The sequence below is a fragment of the Salmo salar genome, chromosome 13 (genome assembly GCF_965601325.2).
Source record: "Salmo salar chromosome 13, fSalSal1, whole genome shotgun sequence".
In the NCBI taxonomy this organism is placed as follows: Eukaryota; Metazoa; Chordata; class Actinopteri; order Salmoniformes; family Salmonidae; genus Salmo; species Salmo salar.
Window position 1 is genome coordinate 60,826,901 of NC_138303.1, and position 25,275 is coordinate 60,852,175.

Sequence of the window (25,275 nt, forward strand, 5' to 3'; positions counted from 1 at the left end):
TTCGTTGGATTGCGTATTGTGCTGTATTGATACCTTTAGGGTGTCAAACTGACCACTTCTTACATCATTCATTATCCGGATGCACTTACAATGTAGGCGGCATAAACCCAACCAACCATTTTAGGAAGACAAGTTTCTCAAGGAGCCCTTTGACATGAGGAAGAACAATTTGTCAAATGTCTGTTGCCATGACACAACATGAATTCATCCGTATGCTCCTCTGAATTTAGAGTTGAGTGTCAGCTGCTGTGCATCTCTTAGGCTGTACTGTATTTAGATCACTATTTTTTAAACTGACGGGTACATTGATTACTGCAGACATCTGTAGCACGCAAGAGTAGAACTTACCTTCTCGTCGCCCAGGTTCTGTAGGACTTCCTTGCTTCTGGTACATTTTCTCTCTGTGCCAGAGTCTTTCATATCGTGCCAAATTACACTTTCTTTACACGGAGACCTCTCACTTGTAGGGCTCCTCGCCTCCTGCGCGGTCTCCGGTTTAGCAGTCCTAGGGGTTCTGTTCCCACGCTGACCGACGCTCAGAGCATCAAAATCAATGGTTTTGCTCTCGTATGCTCCCTCAACGTTACAAAACATACCTCCGTATTTTTGCCGGGGTACCTGGTCGGCCGTTCCGGGACGGGCGAGATACACCGGTAAGTCATCTTTCTCCTCCCTGTTCCAATTCTGCTTACGCTCGGCCATAGTGCGCTGTAGTGAAAGGAAAGAAGGCGAAAGTAGTTCTGAAACTGTTCTGGTGTGTTGCTGCACAGGGCAGGAGGAGGCAGGGGGAGTAGGCTCGAGTCTCCAAACCAGAGGTGGCAGTGCTGCCCTGTGTCTCATGAAAACAAAGTGATACCTGCAGCAGGAGCTTTTTTTTTACCCCCTCGTGCTGTTCAGTCACACATTTTAGATGTTAGTTTACCACAGATGCACCAAACATCTTCAATGCATCATCGAGTAAAATAACTGCACCTGATATGGTTATAGTCTAGGCAACTATATTGAACTATACAACTAAATAGGCCTATATTGAATATCTTAAGACAAAATATCTTACTTGTTATATAAAAACAGTAACCGATTACTGGGCATTATTTTGTAAGGGAGTAGCCTAAGATTAGCAATTTATTCAGGGACACTTATTCAGGCCGGGGTTGTTTCTAATATTCACGTGTTTCAGCCGCACCCATCTTTGGCGCTGTCCTTTCAGCACCATGCATGCAACCAGGCCATGACATGGCGGTTCAACCTTCAAACACACAATTTACCTCCATCACCCAGAAGAAAGGCACTATATCTTTAAGCTTCTCCTGAGCCTGCAGATGACAGCGTCACTGTTCTCAGACACTGGCCTGATTACTTTGCAGAAATGAGACAGACAGGGGCCTGCAGGAAGACAGATTCTAGCACGTCTCAAAGTGACAAAGTGCTGAGACAAGCGCAGGCAACAACTGAAGGATCAGCTTCCAACCTCATTCAACTGGCTAAGTAGAAACACACAACCGTTGGTAATATTCCCTGACACTCTCCCCAGCCAGGAGCCACACGGCAGTTTCTCACAAGGTCTGTTTGGGTGCTTTCAATTGGATTTGACCTACTTAGAAATACATTTACTGAGCCAACAACAAAAATACTTTCTGCTGGATACAGTGATGCCATGCCTAGCTGTATAGCTGCATCCTCAAGTGCAACCTGGTCAGTTATTATGTATGTAAATCGAAGGCACTACATATGTTACGTTCAGTATGTTATGTATTCATTTGTGGAAGTCCATCAACCATTTCGTACGATATGTTATGAATTACAATCTATATTACGTGTATGTGTTACGATTTTGCAAAACGTACAATATGTTCAGAATTTGTACAAATTCTAGCTAACATTTTAGTCATTTAGCAGATACTCTTATCCAGATCGATTTACAGGAGGAATTAGGATTAATGCGTTGCTCAGACAGATTTTTCACCGAGTGTGTTGAGGGATTTCAACAAGCAACCTTTAAGTTACTGGCCCAACACTCTTAAACAATAGGCTACCTGCCACCCTAACTGTAGACAGGTATGTGCCTTTCCAAATCATGTCCAAACAATTGAATTTACCCCAGGTGGACTCCAGTCAAGTTGTAGAAACATCTCAAGGATGATCAATGGAAACAGGATGCACCTAAGCGCAATTTCCAGTCTCATAGCAAAGGGTCTGAAAACCTACAGTACCAGTCGAAAGTTTGGACTCACCTACCATCCAAACCATGAAATAACATACATGGACTCACGTAGTCAGCAGCATACCACCCTGCATCCCACTGCTGGCTTGCTACTGAAGCTAAGCAGGATTGGTCCTGGTCAGTCCCTGGATGGGAGACCAGATTCTATTGGAAGTGGTGTTGGAGTGCTAGTAAGAGACACCCTTTTTTTTGGTCTAAAATATCCCAATGCCCCAGGACAGTGATTGGGGACATTGTCCGATGTGCTGTAGGGTGCCGTCTTTCGGATGGGATGTTAAACAGGTGTCCTGACTCTCTGTGGTCACTAAAGATCACATGGCACTTATCGTAAGATTAAGGGTGTTAACCCTGGTGTCCTGGCTAAATTCCCAATCTGGCCTTCATACCATCATGGCCACCTAATCATCCCCAGATTACAATTGGCTCATTCATCTCCTCTCCCCTATGACTATTCCCCCAGGTCGTTGCTGTAAATGAGAATGTGTTCTCAGTCAACGTACCTGGTAAAATAAGGATTAAATAAATGTAGTAACCAAAAAAGTGTTAAACAAATCAAAATATATTTTATACTTGAGATTCTTCAAAGTAGCCACTCTTTGCCTTGATGACAGCTTTGCACACTCTTGACATTCTCTCAACCAGTTTCATGAGGTAGCCATCTGGAATGCATTTCAATTAACAGGTGTGCCTTGTTAAAAGTTAATTTGTGGAATTTCTTTCCTTCTTAATGCGTTTGAGCCAATCAGTTGTGTTGTGACAAGGTAGGGGTGATATAGAGAAGATAGCCCTAGTTGGTAAAATACCAAGTCTTATGGCAAGAACAATTCAAATAAGTAAAGAGAAACAACAGTCCATCATTATTTTAAGACATGAAGGTCAGTCAATTCGGAAAATTTCAAGAACTTTGAAAGTTTCTTCAAGTGCAGTTGCAAAAACCATCAAGCACTATGATGAAACTGGCTCTCATGAGGACTGCCACAGGAAAAGAAGACCCAGAGTTACCTCTGCTGCAAAGGTAACAAAGACAACCGCCGTGTCTTTGTGAGACGCAGAGTAGGTGAACGGATGATCTCCCCATATGTGGTTCCCACAGTGAAGCATGGAGGAGGAAGTGTGATGTGTGGGGCTGCTTTGCTGGTGACACTGTACGTGATTTATTTAGAATTCAAGGCACACTTAACCAGCATGGCTACCACAGCATTCTGCAGCAATACACCATCCCATCTGGTTTGCACTTAGTGGGACTATCATTTGTTTTTCAACAGGACAATGACCCAAAACACACCTTGAGGCTGTGTAAAGGTTATTTGACCAAGAAGGGGAGTGATGGAGTGCTGCATCAGATGACCTGGCCTCCACAATCATCCGACCTCAACCCAATTGAGATGGTTTTGGATGAGTTGGACTGCAGAGGGAAGAAAAAGCAGCCAATAAGTGCTCAGCATATGTGGGAACTCCTTCAACACTGTTGGAAAAGCATTCCAGGTGAAGCTGGTTGAGAGAAGAGTGTGCAAAGCTGTCAAGGCAAAGTGGCTACTTTGAAGAATCTAAAATCTATTTTGATTTGTTTAACACTTTTTGGTAATGATTCCATATGTGTTTTTCATAGTTTTGCTGTCTTCACTATTATTCTACAATGTAGAAAATAGTAAAAATAAAGAAAAAGCCTTGAATGAGTAGGTTTGTCCAAACTTTTGACTGGTACTGTATGTAAATAAGGTATTCATGTAAGGTATTCATTTGCAAACATTTCTTAATAACCTGCTTTCACTTTGTCATTATCGGTTATTCTGTGTAAATTGCTGAGGATTTTTATTTATTTAATCCATTTTAGAATAAGGCTGCAACACAACAAAATGTGGAAAAAGTCAAGGGATCTGAATACTTTCTGAAGGTACTGTACATCAGAGTGTTGCTAAACCTACACTTGGCAACCACCTATAGGGTATAGTTGATTAACTTTGGTTTAGTTACAACTCAATGCACATGATACGGTACCTAAATGTAATAGTCAGTAGAGGTTTTTCTCAGTCCCATTAGAAATGACACATGTGGCTGTGCGGAGGGAGTCACATCACAGTGCCAAAACAAGGATGTGTGAGTGGAGAGACAACTCAGGGTCACCCTGGTCCTAGCACAGTGAGATCAAACAAGCTGTGAAATGGCACCCTATTCCCTATATAGTGCACTACTTTTGACCAGAGCCCTATGGGGCACTATATAGGAAATATGGTGCCATTTTGTGTTGCTTAGACATACTGTGTACAGTCACCAATCTCATGACATGAGAATGCTGAACAGGGAGCACATGACAACAGAGATGAGATGCTTCAAAGCCTTAGATAATTTCCACCCTTTAAACTCAATCCGATGTGTTTTTTCTTATTCAACTTCTAAATGCACCACAGTGTTCCTCGGCTCAGTTGCAAATTTGCCCACAATTCTTGGCAGTCTATTGTCAAACATTCTTAAAAATACAATTATCCCTTGTACCAGTAAGTCTAGCTAAAAGATTACATTTAGCACACGGAGATGTACGAGTAACAGTGTTTTTCTGTCATATGCATGTGATTAAGGAATGAAGCTTCTAGAAAAATTAAAAAATAAAACACTTTTTATTTTTTTAAATAAACATATCCTCCTGTTCTGACCGCTAACAGTTTCCTCTCTCACTTAGTATTATGTCATTCTGTTTCTGGGAGTTATCGTATAGTTGGTGTGATGTCATGGCTGCAGAGCTAACAGATATAAATAAATGGTGCTGGATATTACGGGCACGTCAGAATGAATGACAAGAATGGTTCCGTAGTGATTATGTGGAGTACACATAGCCCTGAAGCATATACAGTAGGTTGCTGAAGTCCCATTACAATGTGTAAGTCTAATAATAAATATTCCCGTCTGATGATTTATTCAGATGATTTATCAGACTTTTCCACATGAATCATGAGATCACTTTTTGTCATTTGGACTTCTAGTAGAGAAGATCTATGGATTAAGTATTTGAACGTCATACCTTTAAGCCAACACAGCCCTGCAACATGCAGAATTCCATTTGGCACATATTCAAGGACACAGCGATGGCTACAAGATGCTATTGTATACTTAGTGAGGCTTTTAAGCATGAACACGTGCCCACATTGGAGCATATGGTACAAAGTACAATTTTTTTTTTTTAAATAAATAAATGCATGAAATGAAATGTATGTATTCACTACTGTAAGTCGCTCTGGATAAGAGAGTCTGCTAAATGTCTAAAATGTAAATGTAATCAGCCATCATACTATTTAAAATGGATGAGGGGCTTTGAAATGAATGCCCCTAAAAAGATAACAGGTCCCATGTCTCCAGGGCCCTAAGTGCATATTCAGTTAGGCATGGTACATCGATCCCTGATAATGCTTAGACACAATGCACAGTCAATCCTCTTCATGCCTCTTGGCACCTACATTTACATATGTCATTCAGCAGATGCTATTTTCCGGAGTGACTTACAGTAGGTGTGTTCATCTTAAGATGTCTAGGTGAGACAACCACATATCACAGTTGTAGTAAGTACACTTTTCCTCAAGAAAGAAGTTATCAGCAAAGTTAATGCTAGTAGTAAAAGACAAGTGCCATTTAAAAACAAAATATGCTTTTTGAAGAGGTAGAGTTTCTGACGTTTTCGGGAAGATGGGCTGGGACTCTGCTTTCATATCTTCAGGGGGAAGCTGGTTCCACCATTGGGGTGCCAGGACAGAAGAGCTTTGACTGGGTTGAGTGGGAGCTGCCCTCCCGTAGGGGTGGGACGTCCAAGAGACCAGAGGTGGCAGAACAGAGTGCTCAGGTTAGGATGTAGGGTTTGAGCATAGCCTGAAGGTAGGGAGGGGCAGATCCCCTTGCTGCTCCGTAGGCAGTCACCATGGTCTTGTAGTGGATGCGAGCTTCGACTGGAAGCCAATGGAGTTTGCGGAGGAAAAATCAAATCCAATCAAATTATATTGGTCACATACACATATTTAGCAGATGTTATTGCGGGTGTAGCGAAATGTTTGTGTTCCTAGCGCTAACAGTGCAGTAATATCTAACAATACACACAAATATAAAGTAAAAGAATGGAGTTAAGAAATATAAATATTAGGATGAGCAATGTTGGAGTGGCATTGACAAAAATATAGTAGAATTGAATACAGTATATACTGTACATATGAAATGAGTAAAGCAGTATGTTAACAATATTCAATGTGACTAGTGTCCAATTATTAAAGTGACCAGTGATTCCATGTCTATGTATAAAAATCTACTCTAATCAAATCAAATTTTATTTGTCACATACACATGGTTAGCAGATGTTAATGCGAGTGTAGCAAAATGCTTGTGCTTCTAGTTCCGACAGTGCAGTAATATCTAACAAACAATCTAACAATTCTCCAACAACTACCTAATACACTCAAATCTAAAGGGGTGAATGAGAATATGTACATATACGGATGAGCGATGGCCGAGCGGCATAGGTGCAATAGATGGTATAAAATACAGTATATACACATGTGATATGAGTAATGTAAGATATGTAAACATTATTAAAGTGGCATTATTTAGAGTGCATTGTATAAAGTGACTAGGACAGCATCCTCTAAGGTACAGGGTTGACTAACCGGGTGGTAGCTGGCTAGTAATGGCTTTTTAACAGTCTGATGGCCTTGTGATAGAAGCTGTTTTTCAGTCTCTCGGTCCCAGCTTTGACGCACCTGTACTGACCTTGCCTTCTGGATGGTAACGGGGTGAACAGGCCGTGGCTTGGGTGGTTGATGTCCTTGATGATATTTTTGGCCTTCCTGTGACATCGGGTACTGTAGGTGTCCTAGAGGGCAGGCAGTGTGCCCCCGATGATGTGTTAGGCAGACCACACCACCCTCTGGAGAGTCCTGCGGTTGCGGGGAGTGCAGTTGTCGTACCAGGCGGTGATACAGCCCGACAGGATGCTCTCAATTGTGCATCTGTAAAAGTTTGTCAGGGTCTTAGGGGCAAAACCAAATTTCTTCAGCCTCCTGAGGTTGAAGAGACGCTGTTGCGCTTTCTTCACCACACTGTGTGTGTGGGTGGACCATTCCAGATCGTCCGTAAACACTCCAGCCAGCTGGTCTGTGCATGCTCTTAGGATGCGGCTAGGGATGCCGTCTGGGCCAGCAGCCATGCGAGGGTTGACAAGTTTAAATGTCTTACTCATGTCAGCCACCGAGAATGAGAGCCCACAGTCCTTGGGAGCGGGCCGCGTTGGTGGCACTGTGTTATCCTCAAAGCCGGCAAAGAAGGTGTTTAGCTTGTCCGGGAGCAAGACGTGTCCGCGATGTGGCTGGTTCTCCCTTTGTAATCTGTGATTGTCTGTAGACTCTGCCACATACGTTACGTGTCTGAGCCGTTGAATTGCGACTCCACTTTGCCTCTGTACTGACATTTTGCCTGTTTGATTTCCTTACGGAGGGAATAACTACACTCGTTGTCTTCAACCATATTCCCAGTCACCTTGCCATGGTTAAATGCAGTGGTTCACGCTTTCAGTTTTTTGCGAATGCTGCCATCTATCAACGGTTTCTGATTTGGGTAGATTTTAATTGACACAGTAGGAACAATATCCGCTATATACTTCCTGATGAACTCAGTCACCGTGTCAGTGTATATGTTGATGTTATTCACAAAGGCTATGCAGAACATGTCCCAGTCCGCATGATCAAAACAATCTTGAAGCATGGATTCCAATTGGTCAGACCAGCGTTGAATAGACCTTAGCACAGGTACTTCCTGTTTGAGTTTCTGCCTATAGGAAGGGATGAGCAAAATGGAGTCATGATCTGATTTGCCGAAGGGAGGGCGGGGGTAGCAGTGGTTGAGTATTTTAAAAGCGCGAGTACTACAGTCAATGTGTTGATAGAACTTCGGGTAGCGTTTTCTTCAAATTTGATTTGTTAAAATCCCCAGCTACAATAAATTCGGGATATGTGGTTTCCAGTTTGCACAAAGTCCAGTGCCGGGCCGTCGTGGTATGGGCTTGAGGGGGAATATTCACGGCTGTGACTATAACCGAAGATAATTCTCTTGCGGAGGTAATACGATCGGCATTTGATTGTGAGGCATTCTCGGTCGGGTGAACAAAAGGACTTGAGTTTCTGTACATTATCACAATCACACCATGAGTAGTTAATCATGAAACATACATCCCTGCCTTTCTTTTTTTTAGAGTTCTTTATTCCTGTCTGCGATATGTACTGAGAAACCAGCTTGCTGTATGGACGGGGACAGTATATCCGGAGAGTGCCATGATTCCGTGAAACAGAGTATGTTACAGTCCCTGATGTCTCTCTGGAAGGAGATCCTCGCCCTGAGATCGTCTACTTTATTGTCCAGAGACTGAACATTAGCGAGTAATATACTGGATGGTGTGCATGCCTCCTGAGTCGGACTAGAGTTGGTCCTCTTGGAGCAGCCTCTGGGATAAGTTCAATTGCCCTAGGGGGTACGAACAAAGGATCCAATTTGGGAAAGTCGTATTCCTGGTGAGTTACTGCCGCTCTGTATGTAATAACACGAAAAACTTTCTGGGCTAATAATGTAAGAAATAACACAGAAAAAAACAAAATACTGCTAAGATGCTTAGGAGCTAGAAGCAGAGCTGTATCGACAGCGGGGTGACATGGGAGAACATGGGACGGTTGAACACCAGGCGGGCTGCGGCGTTCTGCATAAGTTGCTGGGGTTCGATGGTACAAGCGGGAGCTCAGCCAACAGAGAGTGGCTGTAGTCCAGACAGGAGATGACAAGTGCCTGGATTAAGACCTGCACCGCTTCCTGTGTAAGGAAAGGTCATACTCTACGGATGTTGTAGAGCATTTACCTGCAGGAGAGAGTCACTGCTTTGATGTTTGCAGAGAACGACAGAGTGTTGTCCAAGGTCACGCCAATTTTCTTTGCACTCTGGGAGGGGGACACCGCGCAGTTGTCCACCATGATGAAGAGGTCTTGGAGCGGGCAGGCCTTCCCTGGGACGAAGAGCAGCTCTATCTTGTCAAGGTTGAGCTTGAGGTGGTGTGCATCCAAGCTGAGATGCCTGCCAGGCATGCAGAGATGAATTTTCACCACAACGGTGTCACAAGGGGAGAATGAGTGTCATCCGCAGAGAAATGATAGTTTAGACCATGTCTAGTTTAAACTATGACAGAGCTGAGTGACTTAGTGTAGAGAGAAAAAAGGAGAGGGCCTAGAACTGAGCCTTTGGAGACACCAGTAGGGAGATTTTGTGGTGCAGACACAAATCACATAAGGCCTCAAGGTACTAAAGCATAATTGGGTGAATAGCTCTTATGGAGAAACCTCTACACTTAGAAAACAAACAAGTAACAAATAGTCATTACTGGGGTCGCTCCACAAAATGAGTGCCTTTTGCATGCCTGTAATATTTTAAGTAGAAATTGAGTACCACTATTGAAATGTAGCCTGTTATATTCAATGAAGTGCCCTTTAACATAGAACACATGGAGAATTCAATAAATCCATTTTATTCTATGAATAAAGTGTCCCTCCATACACCGTCTGTGACTTACAGGAAAATTTTAAACCCCTTATCCCCAACATTTCTCCAAGTTTTCACCATCATTGTAAAGCCCTAGTTATTTTGTTGCTTTGACAAAGTCATTTCTGAAAATTATTCTTTATTTCATGTGATTAGTGATTCATTTTAAGGTAAAAAACAACAACCTTTCCCTCATTTTAAGGTCAACCCTGTTATGTGAACTGAACCCTCGTTTTAATATGGTGAAACTTTTATTTTTATATTTTTTTTCAAAAGAAACATTGAACATCTAATAGTCAAATCATAGTGTAAAAGCAGATGAGCTGGTTCTACTCTTTTTGTGTTATTTTCTGGTGTTTTGTGGTCAAGCATAACACGTCAAACCTGTTACCCTTAGATCGACAGGCTAGACAGGCCCAGTGCAGTCAAAAACGTGATTTTCCTGTGCTTTATATACACTGAGTGTACAAAACATTAGGAACACCTGCTCTTGCCATGACAGACTGACCAGGTGAATCCAAGTTAAAGCTATGATCCCTTATTGATGTCACTTGTTAAATCCACTTCAATCAATGTAGATAAAAGGGGAGACAGGTTAAAGAAGGATTTTTAAGCCTTGAGACAATTGAGACATGGATTGTGTATGTGTGCCATTCAGAGGGAGAATGGGCAAGACAAAAGATTTAAGTGCCTTTCAACGGGGCATGGTAGTAGCTGCCAGGCGCACCGGTTTGAGTAAAGAACTGCAACGCTGCTGGGTTTTTCATGCTCAACAGTTTCCCGTGTGTATCAATAATGGTTCCAGCAACCAAAGGACATCCAGCCGACTTTACACAACTGTGGGAAGCATTGGAGTCAACATGGGCCAGCATCCCTGTGGAACACTTTCGACACCATGTAGAGTCCATTCCCCGACGAATTGAGCCTGTTCTGAGGGCAAAAGGGGATGCAACTCAATATTAGGAAAGTGTTCCTAATGTTTAGTACACTCAGTGTATATTTCTACACTATGAGGTTAATGAGAATAATACTGTGAAGTTGTGAACATGCCCTATAAGTGTAAGAGCTGTTTGAAAATAAAATTACAGCCTGTTTTGGTGGGGTTGAGTTTTGGCCTGCCTGGTGTGATGGAGTGATGAATCATGATTCACCAACTGGCAGTCTAATGGACAAATCTGGGTTCGGCGGGTGCCAGGAGAATGCTACCTACCCAATGCATAGTGCCAACTGTAAAGTTTGGTGGAGGAGGAATAATGGTCTGGGGCTGTTTTTCATGGTTTGGACTAGGCCCCTTAGTTCAAGACATTCTAGACGATTCTGTGCTTCCAACTTTGTGGCGACTGTTTGTTTCAGCATGACAATGCCCCCAGTGCACAAAGTGAGGTACATACAACATTTTTTTTTCAAGAGCGGTGTGGAAGAATGGCCTGCAGAGCCCTGACATTAACCCCATCGAACACCTTTGGGATGAATTGGAACACTGATTGCAAGCCAAGCATAATCGCCCAACATCCATGCCCGACCTTACTACTGCTGTTGTGACTGAATGGAAGCAAGTCTCCGCAGCAATGTTCCAACATCTAGTGGAAAGCCTTCCCAGAAGAGTGGAGGCTGTTGTAGCAGCAAAGGGGGGACCAACTCCATATTAATGGCCATGATTTTGGAATGAGATATTCGACAATCAGGTATCCACATACTCCTGGTCATGTAGTGTATTTTTGTCACAGTAAGGCACTTAATTGTTACACAGAAATTATTTGATATTGAGATAAAAACTGCTGCATGTCCTTTAACAATGTTTTTCCATTTCTCCTGTCACAAGGGGACTGAAGATGAAATCGTCAACTCTGTTATGGTCAAACCTGTTAGATTATTTGGCACTTAATATGCACTTATCACAGTCATTTTTGTAATTTAACCTCTTGAGATGGGAAAACTTTTTTTATGAAGTGGAACATAACGCTCTCCATGACAGAATGTTTTTTAACCAAGCTGCACATCTCAAAAGTCACCAAATTATGGAATAACCCACTGCAAGATAAAATGGGTGTTTGATTAGTTTTGTCCAAGAAATCATTCAAATAGGACACACCCTTTACAGGAGTGTAAAGGAGTGCATCAAAGTGCATATTCATCCGTTTCTCCCGTCCTATTTGGAGCGCATCAAAGTGCATCAAAGTGCATACAGGAGTGCATCAAAGTGCATATTCATCCATTTCTCCCGTCCTATTTGACTCTCAGCTCCTCCCTCACCTGAAGGATTGGCTGGGGTAGGGATGACTGATGGATGTGCTGACACACCATCATAGCCTGGGCGGAGAACAATAAATACTGAGGCCATTCATTCACAGTGATGCCGCAGAGAGATGAGGCCAGCTGCATCTGTTTGTAATGGCAGAGCCTGCAGAACTGCCGGGACAGAAATCGAGTTAGAATAATGGTAATGACATAAGAGACTCCCAGACACTGTTCTGGTAGCAAACCAGGAGTTCAGTTTGGTCTGGAGATGACCTTTCTATAAAGCACATCCTTGTTCATTCCCAGCATGAGGTGTAGCTGACAAATACAAATATATGTCTGTTTACACACAGCAATACGTTACCTGGGATTTCGTTTCGAGTTGATAACAGCTCTGAGGAATTAAGCCATGCTATTTTTTCCCCCCTTCTGTCACTAATATTGTCCCAGGAAGATACAGTATATTTGTGAACGGAAATATTGTTTTTGGAAAAAAATGTGTTTAACTATACCAGCTCTGTCTCTGTGGATGACCTTTCTTTTATTGAGAGTACATGCTGAAAGGTAGATGGAGAGCGAGAGATGAAAGTCTACTCATGGCAGATAGCCTCTGGCAGAGGTGTAGTCCAGAGCTCTCAATGGTTCCATTCTATTCTGGCAGAGCTTGGGACAGAGTGGATAAGTGAAAAGACTGACTCTTAGCCTGGATCGACTTTGTTCTGTGTTGAGATGGCCAAGGTATAAACTCAGTGCCAAGGAGCTGAAACATCTCCTTTTTCTATTAGTTGGAGAACAGGGACCTTTACCTCGGCTTGAGTGAAATACCAAAAAGCACTTGTTATTCCCATAACGTTAAGTCCTCAGTAACCAAGTCAACTGGGTTTCATAACACAAACAGATGTCAATCGTTTACCTATTCAAAAAGCAAAAGGGTCAAAATACACAAAGAACATAATTCAAACAAAACATGTACAGTATTTGAAGTTGATAATGCGCAGCAAATAAAAAAAGAAACAATTGTGTCCCTATGAGGGAAATGTTTTGGATACCGTTGCCAATTGATGGCCAAGTGTAACATATGCAGAGCACATCACACACAGTAATATGCCTTAACAAACAGACCCTATTTTCCTTCCCCACCTCAGTCAGTGCCATAGGATTCCATTAGTCCCATTAGTTGAACTGGAGCAACTGAAACACACTGTAAAAACAGGTCACTGAAAATCAATCGCCACCACAAATGAAATTTGGAAACAAGATGTCACCAAAACACAGACACTTAAAACTGAAGTCCATTCGCTTTTATTTTCATCATTATCCCTTTTTTTTTTATATATATACTTGAAAGAAGAGGAGGGGGTTAAATTCTCATTGGAAAACAGGAGGGTAAAGATTTACAAAACAATGTCCTCGGTGAACAGAAATGTACAACGTTACATAATCATATTAACGGACCAAAAAACATAATCGTTAAAAAGAAAGTACAAATTGATGGGGATAGCGCATTTAAGGCAATCGCTAGTTAGCGGAGTTTGCTCCAAAATAGTGTCAAACATTCCCCTACATTGTAACGTAACAGAAGTGGGCCACGTTCATGTATGTACAGGCATGTAATGGGATGCCTTGGGTTCCTAGGCCTCTGAATAGGGTCGGGAGGGGACGCTAGCTCGGGTGGATGTGGGTGAGGGGGTTGAACGGGGAAGGTAGTTAATATTGCAGGACCAGGACATAGTCAGGGTGAAAGGAGAGAAGCAGAACCAGGCAGGTATACATTGCATCAACTTTCTCCTATTTCAGTTTGGAGAAGGGGGTGGGGGGGTAGTAGGAAGGTTAGAACCAACCCCTGTGGTGTCCATGGTGCTGAAAGAGGTGTTAGTGAAATAGAGTAAAGCAAACGACATGTCATTGCTGCAAGAGGTACTGTACAGTGTTCATGGTCACTTTGCTGAGATGACGATGACCATAATCAGACAAAGCTGTTTAGGATGTAGGTAGGTAAACAGGATGTAGTATTTACAGCTTGCTGTAGATAGTCCTGTTCTTTTAAAGGGAGTGTTAAACTTCATTCAGTATAAACCATGAAACTCCTGCTGGTAGGCTACAGTTGATTATCTTGAAAGAGTACAAAATAGAGGGAATGTGACAGGGAAAAGGGGGGGAGGAAAATATTATTATACCAATTATTTTAAGTTCAGTACAATCGAGGAAATAGAGTTCATTTTGCAGCTGTCGCCACAATAAACAGAGCAATTCATACGTTGTGGTATTCAGAAACTGCCGAGCAGCTCTACTGTAGAGGGGACAGCGTTCATATTCACAGAAGAAAGGAAAGAAACTACAGGAAATCATCAAGACACAATGTACATATCAACACATGTATATAGAGAGGGGTTTTTTTTCTCTGGGGAAATCTTGGTACATGGGGATCGACTGGGACTGTTGGTTTGTTCAGAAAGGAAAAGTAGTAGAACCAGAGACGTCCATTATGTCCGCTGGTTCAAAACAAAGAAAGTGAAGGTCTCAAAACAGAAGCCCGGTCAGTGTGTGAGCACATAGTGGATCCTCTCTCTCTCCCATCCTTCTCTCGCTCTGCCATCCCCTGATCTGCTTCAGACCAGAGGAGACACATTATCCTGAGTGTCCCATGTCCCGTGTCTCCTGGTCAGAGAACAGTCAGTCAGTCACCATCAGATCAGTCAGTCACCGTGCTCACAGGCCCTGAGTCAGGTCTCGTCGCTCCTGTGAAGGGGTGCGCTCACACATACGAGCATCCGTTCGGGTTTATAAGAGGGAGAGGAGAGGGAGAGAGTAAGGACTCCGTGGTCTGGTGAGGCCTCCTGATGAAGCCTACAGCAGCCTTTCCTTTCCTCTCTTGTCTGAAGTATGGGTGAAGTCTGGGTCTAGTCAGGTTGTAGTCAGTCTGAAGTCTGGGTATAGTCGGGGCGTAGTCTGGGTGTAGGCAGTCTGAAGTCTGGGTGTTGTCTGGGTGTAGTTTGGGTGTAGGCAGTCTGAAGTGTGGGTGTAGTCTGGGTGTCGGCAGTCTGAAGTCTGGGTGTAGTTTGGGTGTAGTCTTGCTGTTGGTGTAGTTGGATGGTGGTAGGTGGTGTAATGTTCCCCTGCATGGCAGAGATAAGATCTCCCAGACTTTGGGTTCCTTGATGTCTGTGAGTGGGTTTGGTGTGTGTATGTACTGTATGTGTGTGTGGGCGCGCACGTGTGATGTGTGTGTGTCTCTGTCTGCCTGTGTATGTGTGTGTGTGTTATATTGTGTGTGTGTGTGTGTGTGTGTTTCCAGTATGTTTGTGTTAGCGTGTCCAGTGTATATGAGTGTTTGCGAATGTGTGTGTGTTTTCCGACTGAGGTTTCTATTCCAGTTACCCCACCGAGTTTAGGGAAGTTCCATGTTCCAAGGACCAGGACAGTGCAGTGCAGCATACATGGTGTGTATCCCCAGTGTGAGGTCCCAAATCAAAGAGGTGTGAATTCCCAGCCATGTCCATTACCACTCACTATTACAACATGAGCCAAAAAGATGACTCGCTTCACCAAAAAATGAAAACCACTGCAGTCACAAACACAATCTCCAGGCTGCAAACAGAGAGAGAGAGAGAGAGAGAGAGAGAGAGAGAGAGAGAGAGAGAGAGAGAGAGAGAGAGAGAGAGAGAGATCGTATGAGATCAATGTAACAATGGTGGTAGCATTATCCATAGGGAGAACTAAGAAGCTCCAAAGGAGCTGCTAGACCAAACTAAGCTTGCATGCCAAGAACACAAAGTCACAGTCTGACAAAGGTAAGCACTAAAATAATGCTGTTATTCATAACTTTTAAGGAAGGATGGGGTTGGCTTCAGGGAATAATGACTTCCAATGTCATTAGGAAAAGGATTAGCTACATATCGCTTGATTCCCTAAACAATGAAACTCTAATGAATCACAACTGTGAAAAAGACATGATGACCACACAACATAGATGCTTTCACTCCTATGACTATCACAGGTCCTGATGGTCGCTAGAGAGATGGAGAACAACAGGGGGAAACAGACAGAGTGCGGAGAGGAAGAAGGGAAGATTCTCTGTGTTTGTTGACCGGGACAGACTTACCTCTGCTGCAGGAGATGTCACAAGACATCAAGGCCAAATGATAAAGGCAAGAGAAAAGAATAAGAACAGAAACAAAAACTGCAGAGAGAGAGAAAGAGAGAGAGAGAGAGAGAGAGAGTGAGTCGAGAAAACAGAAGACGTGTTAGCCACAGGCAGGAACAAAGGAAGCTTTAGGAAGTTACAAAGACACTGAGCTACTAAGTAAGGGGAACTAGTCCTGATTATGGCTAGCCCTAGTCTCTATGGTGAATAACAGAGCCTAGCTATAGCAGAACTATAGTAAAGCTTGGTTTACCTGAGAATGTCTGTAGACTAGAGCATAAAACACAATCCGCGTCTCTGAGTCATGTACAACTTGGTTCATTCTCAACAGTTTTTACCCCCAAGCCATAAGACTCCTGAACAGGTAATCAAATGGCTACCCGGACTATTTGCCCCCCCCCACACACTTTTGGTTCGAGCCTGTAAGTAAGCATTTCACTGTAAGGTCTACACCTGTTGTATTCGGCGCACGTGACAAATAAACTTTGATTTGATATAACTTTAACTCTGAAAAGACCAAAGTCCTGGCATAACTGAAGCCCCTCATTTCCCTCTGTATTGTGCAACAAGGGAAGGAGAACTACAGGCCACGCCTCATTATGTTTGGCCCATTAACTAGTCAGTGATGTGGGGCTCAGAGAGGTCTGCCTGATGCGTGACTATAAGGAAAGGGTAGTCTGAATGTCAGTCAGGGTGAAAAACCTTCGAGTTAACCACACATTATATTACATCTTTTAACAGGCCCCTTCAGGTCACAGAAGCATCACAGGGCCTGAGTCCCAAATGGTACTCTATTTTCTTTATTGTGCTCTACTTCTGGTCAGGGCCCATTGGGCTCTGGTCAAAAGTAGTGCATTAGATAGGAAACTGGATGGCATTTGGGATGTAGTCAGTTTATAGCTGACAGGGGAGAGGAGAGAGCAAAACCTGTATGACGGTAAATAACTCTGCCGGCCATCTCACCTTCTCCTCCAGATCCTTAATTTGTCTCCTCTGGATGTCTGTCTTATCCTCCAAGTCCCGGATTCTCTGAAAAGATTGTAAAGCAAATATTGTTGTTCCCTTAGCGAATATACAAAATCTCTTCAACAGTAACATTGCATGCTATAGCTCAACTGTATGCCAAGCCAACACAAATATGCTCCATACATTTATATTTTACATCGATTTTTGAATCAGCACTGGAAATATAAATAAACGTTTGAGAAAACATTAGGAAAACAGTCATGTACAGCTGTATTTTCAGTATTACAGTGTTGGTGTATCAGTAAAGATTATTTAGGTACATTGTGGCATGGTTTATTGAAACAATAAATGTTTTCTGGGAAACTATGGGACTGGTGATGCTGACAGCTTTGCCCTTGGAGTGGCCTGGTAAGTGGTTCACCAGATGGGTGCGTGTGAGAGGCTGGCACAATGTTGCTACCCTTGGAGTGACTCAGTCAGTTTAAACTGTAAATAAATGGAGCATCGCCCTCTTCTGTAGCATTGAGGAACTGCAACGGCAGCGTCATCTCCCAGCCTGCTTTGTTCCATGTTAAACACTACAATTTAGAATTGAACAACCTTGTGTTCATTCAAGTAAACATATACTGTGTTCTATTAAATGTTTAAACTGCTTAGAGTATCACTATCAGGTCAATGTCAGGTGGGTGTGTGGATCTGTGAAAGTCCTGTCATCAATCTGTTCTTCATGGACATATTTTAATGACCTTTCTTTCAGCAAGGTGGGTGCAGGTGTGAATCCCTCAAGTTAAATTATCAAAGGGAGTTTATGTCATATGTTGACTTATACAGGTACAGTGCCCTGCACAAGTATTCATCGCCCTTGGCGTTTTTTCCTATATTGTTGCATTACAACCTGTAATTTGAATGGATTTTTATTTGGATTTCATGTAATGGGCATACACAAAATAGTCCAAATTGGTGAAGTGAAATTAAAATAATGACTTGTTTCAAAAAAAAAATCATAAATAAAAACGGAAAAGTGGTGCGTGCATATGTATTCACCCCCTTTGCTATGAAGTCCCTAAATAAGATCTGGTGCAACCAATTACCTTCAGAAGTCACATAATTAGTTAAATAAAGTCCACCTGTGTGCAATCTATGTGTCACATGATCTGTCATATGATCTCAGTATATATACACCTGTTCTAAAAGGCCCCAGAGTCTGCAACACCATTAAGCAAGGGGCACCACCTAGCAAGTGGCACCTTGAAGACCAAGGAGCTCTCCAAACAGGTCAGGGACAAAGTTGTGGAGAAGTACAGTTCAGGATTGGGTTATAAAAAAAGATCCGAAACTTTGAACATCCCACGGGGCATCATTAAATCCTTTATTAAAAAATTGAAAGAATATGGCACCGCAACAAATCTGACAAGAGAGGGCCACCCACCAAAACTCACGGACCAGACAAGAAGGGCATTAATCTGAGCGGCAACAAAGAGACCAAAGATAACCCTGAAGGAGCTGCAAAGCTCAACAGCGGAGATTGGCGTATCTTTCCATAGGACCACTTTAAGCTGTACACTCCACAGAGCTGGGCTTTATGGAAGAGTGGCTTAAATAAAAAAATAAGCAAGCACGTTTGGTGTTAGCCAAAAGGCATGTGGGAGACTCCCCAAACATATAGAAGAAGGTACTCTGGTCAGACGAGACAAAAATGTAGCTTTTTGGCCATCAAGGAAAACGCTATGTCTGGCGCACACCCAACACCTCTCATCACCCTGAGAACACTGGAAAACAGCAGGGTCTGGAAAACTGGTCAGAATTGAAGGAATGATGCCTGGTGCAAAATACAGAGAAATTCTTGAGGGAAACCTGTTTCAGTCTTCCAGATATTTGAGACTGGGACGGAGGTTTACCTTCCAGCAGGACAATGACCCTAAGCATACTGCTAAAGCAACACTCGAGTGGTTTAAGGGGAAACACTTAAATGTCTTGGAATGGCCTAGTCAAAGCCCAGACCTCAATCTAATTGAGAGGCTGTGGTATGACTTAAAGATTTGTCACATTTGTCGTATTGAGTGGACCAAAATGCAGCGGGTATGTGAATAATTTTCTTTTCTTTAAGAGGAAACAAAACACTGAAACAAAACAACGACGAAAAACAGTCCTGTAAGGTGCTCAGACTATACACGGAAAAAACCACCCACAAACACAAGAGAAAACTAACCCACTTAAATATGGTCTCTAATCATAGGCAACGAGATTCAGCTGCCTCCAATTAGAGACCAAACCCAAACAAATCCAACATAGAAATAGATAAACTAGATAAACATATAGAAATAGAAGAACATAGAACATAACCCAAAAACCCTGAAACACACAAAACAAACACCCCTTGCCACGCCCTGACCAAACTACAATAACAAATAACCCCTTTTACTGGCCAGGACGTGACAAGATTGCTGTACACCAGTGGAACCCATCCAACTTGAAGGAGCTGGAGCAGTTTTTCCCTGAAGAATGGGCAAAACTCCCAGTGGCTATATGTGCCAAGCTTATAGAGAGATACCCCAAGAGACTTGCAGCTGTAATTGCTGCAAAAGGTGGCTCTACAAAGTATTGACTTTGGGGGGGTGAATAGTTACGCACGCTCAAGTTTTCAGTTTTTTTGTCTTATTTCTTGTTTGTTTCACAATAAAACATATTTTGCATCTTCAGTGGTAGGCATGTTGTGTAAATCAAATGATACAACCCCCCCCCCCCCCAAAAAAAATATATTTTAATTCCAGGTTGTAAGGCAACAAAATAGGAAAAATGCCAAGGGGGGTGAATACTTTTGCAAGCCACTGTATGCAGGTGCAACAGGTCAGGGTTCTCCTGGTGTAACCACTGCCTTGGTGTAACCAATAGGTATCGATCCTGGGATGTCTGTATGACTCAAAAATGTGTTAGTCCACTGAGCTGGACATAATGTTAAATTTCACTGCTATGCAGACGACACACAGCTGTACATTTCAATGAAACATGGTGAAGCCCCAAAATTGCCCTCGCTAGAAGCCTGTGTTTCAGACATAAAGAAGTGGATGGCTGCAAACTTTCTACTTTTAAACTCGGACAAAACAGAGATGCTTGTTCTAGGTCCCAAGAAACAAAGAGATCTTCTGTTGAATCTGACAATTAATCTGGATGGTTGTACAGTCGTCTCAAATAAAACTGTGAAGGACCTCGGCGTTACTCTGGACCCTGATCTCTCTTTTGAAGAACATATCAAGACTGTTTCAAGGACAGCTTTTTTCCATCTACGTAACATTGCAAAAATCAGAAATTTTCTGTCCAAAAATGACGCAGAAAAATTAATCCATGCTTTTGTTACTTCTAGGCTGGACTACTGCAATGCTCTACTTTCCGGCTACCCGGATAAAGCACTAAATAAACTTCAGTTAGTGCTAAATACGGCTGCTAGAATCCTGACTAGAACCAAAAAATTTGATCATATTACTCCAGTGTTAGCCTCCCTACACTGGCTTCCTGTTAAGGCAAGGGCTGATTTCAAGGTTTTACTGCTAACCTACAAAGCATTACATGGGCTTGCTCCTACCTATCTTTCCGATTTGGTCCTGCCGTACATACCTACACGTACGCTACGGTCACAAGACGCAGGCCTCCTAATTGTCCCTAGAATTTCTAAGCAAACGGCTGGAGGTAGGGCTTTCTCCTATAGAGCTCCATTTTTATGGAATGGTCTGCCTACCAATGTGAGAGACGCAGACTCAGTCTCAACCTTTAAGTCTTTACTGAAGACTTATCTCTTCAGTAGGTCCTATGATTAAGTATAGTCTGGCCCAGGAGTGTGAAGGTGAACGGAAAGGCTGGAGCAACGAACCGCCCTTGCTGTCTCTGCCTTGCCGGTTCCCCTCTTTCCACTGGGATTCTCTGCCTCTAACCCTTTTACAGAGGCTGAGTCACTGGCCTACTGGTGTTCTTCCATGCCGTCCATGGGAGGGGTGCGTCACTTGAGTGGGTTGAGTCACTGACGTGGTCTTCCTGTCTGGGTTGGCGCCCCCCCCCCCCCCTTGGGTTGTGCCATGGCGGAGATCGTTGTGGGCTATACTCGGCCTTGTCTTAGGACGGTAAGTTGGTGGTTGGAGACATCCCTCTAGTGGTGTGGGGGCTGTGCTTTGGCAAAGTGGGTGGGGTTATATCCTGCCTGTTTGGCCCTGTCCGGGGGTATCATCGGATGGGGCCACAGTGTCTTCTGATCCCTCCTGTCTCAGCCTCCAGTATTTATGCTGCAGTAGTTTATGTGTCGGGGGGCTAGGGTCAGTCTGTTACATCTGGAGTATTTCTCTTGTCTTATCCGGTGTCCTGTGTGTATTTAAATATGCTCTCTCTAATTCTCTCTTTCTCTCTTTCTGTCTTTCTCTCGGAGGACCTGAGCCCTAGGACCATGCCTCAGGACTACCTGGTATGATGACTCCTTGCTGTCCCCAGTCCACCTGGCCGTGCTGCTGCTCCAGTTTCAACTGTTCTGCCTGCGGCTATGGAACCCTGACCTGTTCACCGGACGTGCTTGTTGCACCCTCGACAACTACTATGATTATTATTATTTGACCATGCTGGTCATTTATGAACATTTTAACATTTTAACATTTTGACCATGTTCTGTTATAATATCCACCCTGCACAGCCAGAAGAGGACTGGCCACCCCTCATAGCCTGGTTCCTCTCTAGGTTTCTTCCTAGGTTTTTGGCCTTTCTAGGGAGTTTTTCCTAGGGAGTTTTTCCTAGCCACCGTGCTTCTTTCACATGCTTTGCTTGCTGTTTGGGGTTTTAGGCTGGGTTTCTGTACAGCACTTTGAGAATATCAGCTGATGTACGAAGGGCTATATAAAAATAAATTTGATTTGATTTGATTAGCTCTGGGGACTAACATCGAGCAAACATATATTTGGGTCGTTCCACAAAATAAGTGCCTTTTGCATCCCTTTGATATTTTAAGTAGAAATTGTGCACCAATATCGAATTGTAAAAGCCAGTTATATTCAATGAAGTGCCCTTTAATATAGACCACAGGGAGAATACAAGAAATCTGATTTTCTATAAAAATAAAGACTTCCTAAAGTGCCAAAATTCTGCATTTTGAGATGTCCCTCCATGCAGCCTCTGTGACTTTTTGGAAGATTTAAACCAACCCAACATTTCTCCAATGTTCTCCAAGTCATATCTGAAGAATATTATTCATTTAACGTGATGACTGATTCATTTCAAGAAAAAAATAAAAATATCCCTCACTTTAAGGTCAACCCTGTTATGTGAACTGAACTCTCGTTTTAATATGGTGAAACTTTTATTTTTTACATATTAAAACAAGAAAGAAACATTAATCATCTAATAGTCAAATCATAGCGTTTTCTAGTATTTTGTGGTGGAAAATGGAGTGGGTCAAGCATAATAGATAAACACGCTAGAAATGTTGTAACAATTTCATTTTTTTGTGAAGCTTGCATTCAATTCCCCCTCCCTGTTGCACACAACAAGCTTCAATTTCCCCTGTTACAAGGGGATGATTGGCTGATTTAAGATGAAATCTTAAAACCCTGTTACGGTCAACCCTGTTACTTTATTTGGCACTTAAAAGGCCCTTACTATAGTCATTTTTTTTTATTTAACCTCTTGAGATGGAAAAACGTGTTTTTATTGAGCTGACCATGCTCTTTATGACAGAATGTTAAAATTAGGTGAAATTCATTTTTTTTTTTTTTTTTACCAAGATACACATCTCAAAAGGCACTGAATTTGTTGAATGACCAAGTTCTCCGAACCACTTTAGCTACAAGTCCAATTGACTGGCCGCACCTGTTGAGTCATCCCATCATGTTAAGTCATCAAATGGCATGTACAGTGGTTCCTCTTTTAAAAGTTGCATCATACTGCAGCACAGCTTGCAGGATGCTGCGGTACGGTACAGCATGTTACAGTACGTAACGTCATATTATTTTACTGTCAGCCATCGTTGCCGTTAATGCTTACTTTCCCAAATAATCCTACAGAGGTCCATGCAGCCCAGACGTTTCGATTGCTACACCCTATCTGAAAGAGCATAACAAGTTCATTAATTTTGTGGACATGAAGCAGCCATAGCCTCAGCTACTATGGCACAGAGAAATACATCTTAAAACATGCCATTCTGTTCACCTGAAACAAATTATCTTAGCGTCACGTTTTTTTTATGACCTTCCTAAACAAAATATGAATGGATTTCTTTGTGATTGTGTATATTAAATTGATTTATTAGACTGGCGGCTATTGGTAGGCTACTCCTTTTTTAAAATTTTACTGCTAATATGTATACCGCGCAGCAGACCCTCATGGTGCTTTGAGGATGAAACGCTCAGTACGTTTTTGTCTTTTATGATATGTATCTTAATGTAGGCCTACTGCTACAGTGTAAAATACACATATTTCGGTAAATTCAGGGGCATGTGGGTTAAAAGTTTTTCTTGAAATGACTTGGAGCTGTAGGACTAAGAGTCCTGTTTACTGTAGCTGTCTCAACATAACGTACATATATATTGGCCTAAAGGCCTACTTCAATATGTCAATCAATCATTCATGAATTTGTGCATGTCATCACCCCAGACAGCACACATACATCTCGCCGACTTCTGCCCGATGTATACAAAATACATCGGGCCGATGTAGTATGGAGAGCGTTTGCACATTGGCAAGATGTCGCCGAGACGTCGGCATTAGATCGCCTTTCAGCCGTAATTTGGACGATGCATGTCAAAGCTGCTAAATTATACTGCCAATAATAAAACACAAAAAAAGCGAGAAAAAAAAAAGGTGTGTGTGTGTATGTGTGTGTGTGTGTAAGTAAAGACATAAAACAACAGTAAAAAGACATTTGAAAATAACAGTAGCAAGGCTATATACAGACACCGGTTAGTCAGGCTTATTGAGGTAGTATGAACATGTGGGTATGGTTAAAGTGACTATGCATATATTATGAACAGAGAGTAGCAGTAGCATAAAAAAAGGGGTTGGCGGGTGGTGATACACAATGCAGATAGCCCTGTTAGCCAATGTGCGGGAGCACTGGTTGGTCGGGACAATTGAGGTAGTATGTACATGAATGTATAGTTAAAGTGATTATGCATATAAGATAAACAGAGAGTAGCGAGGGGGGGGACTACTAGTGATTTTGTTTGTGGGTAAAATGAAGAGAGAAGAGTCAAGTTAATGTGAAGTTTATTAGGCTATTGCTATACCATTAAGTTCTTAAAAGCACTCCAGCACAGAGAAGAGAAGGGAGCCTTGAGTAATTAAACAATAAATAAACCGCAACATGTCAGCTAAAGCAATTGAATTCAGGAATGAATTCAGCTGTTTTTAGTCTTGGCTGTACTAAAGACTTTACAACCTTTTTTGTTAGAACAGACTATATAGGATTGATTAGAATTTGTTTGTAAATGATTATTGTATTTGTTGTGTTCACACTGTTCGAAATGGTCAGAAAACCGATTAATCACACATACTGTAAGAAGCACGCAGAACTTGCTCCTCCTAACCTCCTTCTTGATCTCCTTCATGTCATTATCATTAGTAGGCAAACATCCATTAATACATTTCAAGTCCCTAAAAATAGAAATCAACTTGGCAAGAGTCTATTATCCTGCTAATAGCCCATCATGTGCGGACTCATTAACTCTGTCTTTAATGCTTTTTTTCGGGTTGCATCACTCATGGACAGAAATTTCTGAGACACAGTATTCAGAGTTGCAAAGAAAAAGCCATATCTCAGACTGGCCAATAAAAATAAAAGATTAAGATGGGCAAAAGAACACAGATATGGACAGAGGAAATCTTCCTAGAAGACCAGCATCCCAGAGTCGCCTCTTCACTGCTGACGTTGAGACTGGGGTTTTGCGGGTACTATTTAATGAAGCTGCCATTTGAGGACTTGTGAGACGTCTGTTTCTCAAACTAGACACTCTAATGTACTTGTCCTCTTGCTCAGTTGTGCACTGGAGCCTCCCACTCCTCTTTCTATTCTGCTTAGAGCCAGTTTGCGCTGTTCTGTGAAGTAGTAGGAGTAGTACACAGCGTTGTACAAGATCTTCAGTTTCTTGGCAATTTCTCGCCTCCATTTCTCAGACCAAGAGCAGATTG

At 42.5% G+C, this 25,275-nt stretch overlaps 2 protein-coding genes across 5 annotated transcripts in view; both read right to left on the reverse strand.

Moving 5' to 3' along the window:
- The window catches only part of LOC106567513 (dihydropyrimidinase-related protein 3), a 34,983-nt gene extending 34,266 nt beyond the window's left edge, over window positions 1-717 (reverse strand). The window contains 1 exon segment of the mRNA XM_014136831.2: window positions 349-717. Coding sequence (XP_013992306.1) covers window positions 349-702 — 354 coding nt within the window. The 5' untranslated portion in view covers window positions 703-717.
- A 12,580-nt stretch (window positions 718-13,297) lies between these two features.
- The window catches only part of LOC106567514 (janus kinase and microtubule-interacting protein 2), a 48,067-nt gene continuing 36,089 nt past the window's right edge, over window positions 13,298-25,275 (reverse strand). For 2 of the 4 annotated variants that reach the window (XM_014136836.3, XM_014136835.3), the window contains exons 20-22: window positions 17,119-17,184; window positions 16,114-16,191; window positions 13,298-15,599 (exon numbers count right to left, since the gene is read on the reverse strand). In XM_014136836.3, the coding sequence (XP_013992311.1) occupies window positions 16,141-16,191; window positions 17,119-17,184 (117 nt within the window). In that variant the 3' untranslated portion in view covers window positions 13,298-15,599; window positions 16,114-16,140. The remainder of the gene's footprint in view (window positions 15,600-16,113; window positions 16,192-17,118; window positions 17,185-25,275) is intronic. The other 2 variants (XM_014136834.3, XM_014136833.3) reach the window with 1 other exon arrangement.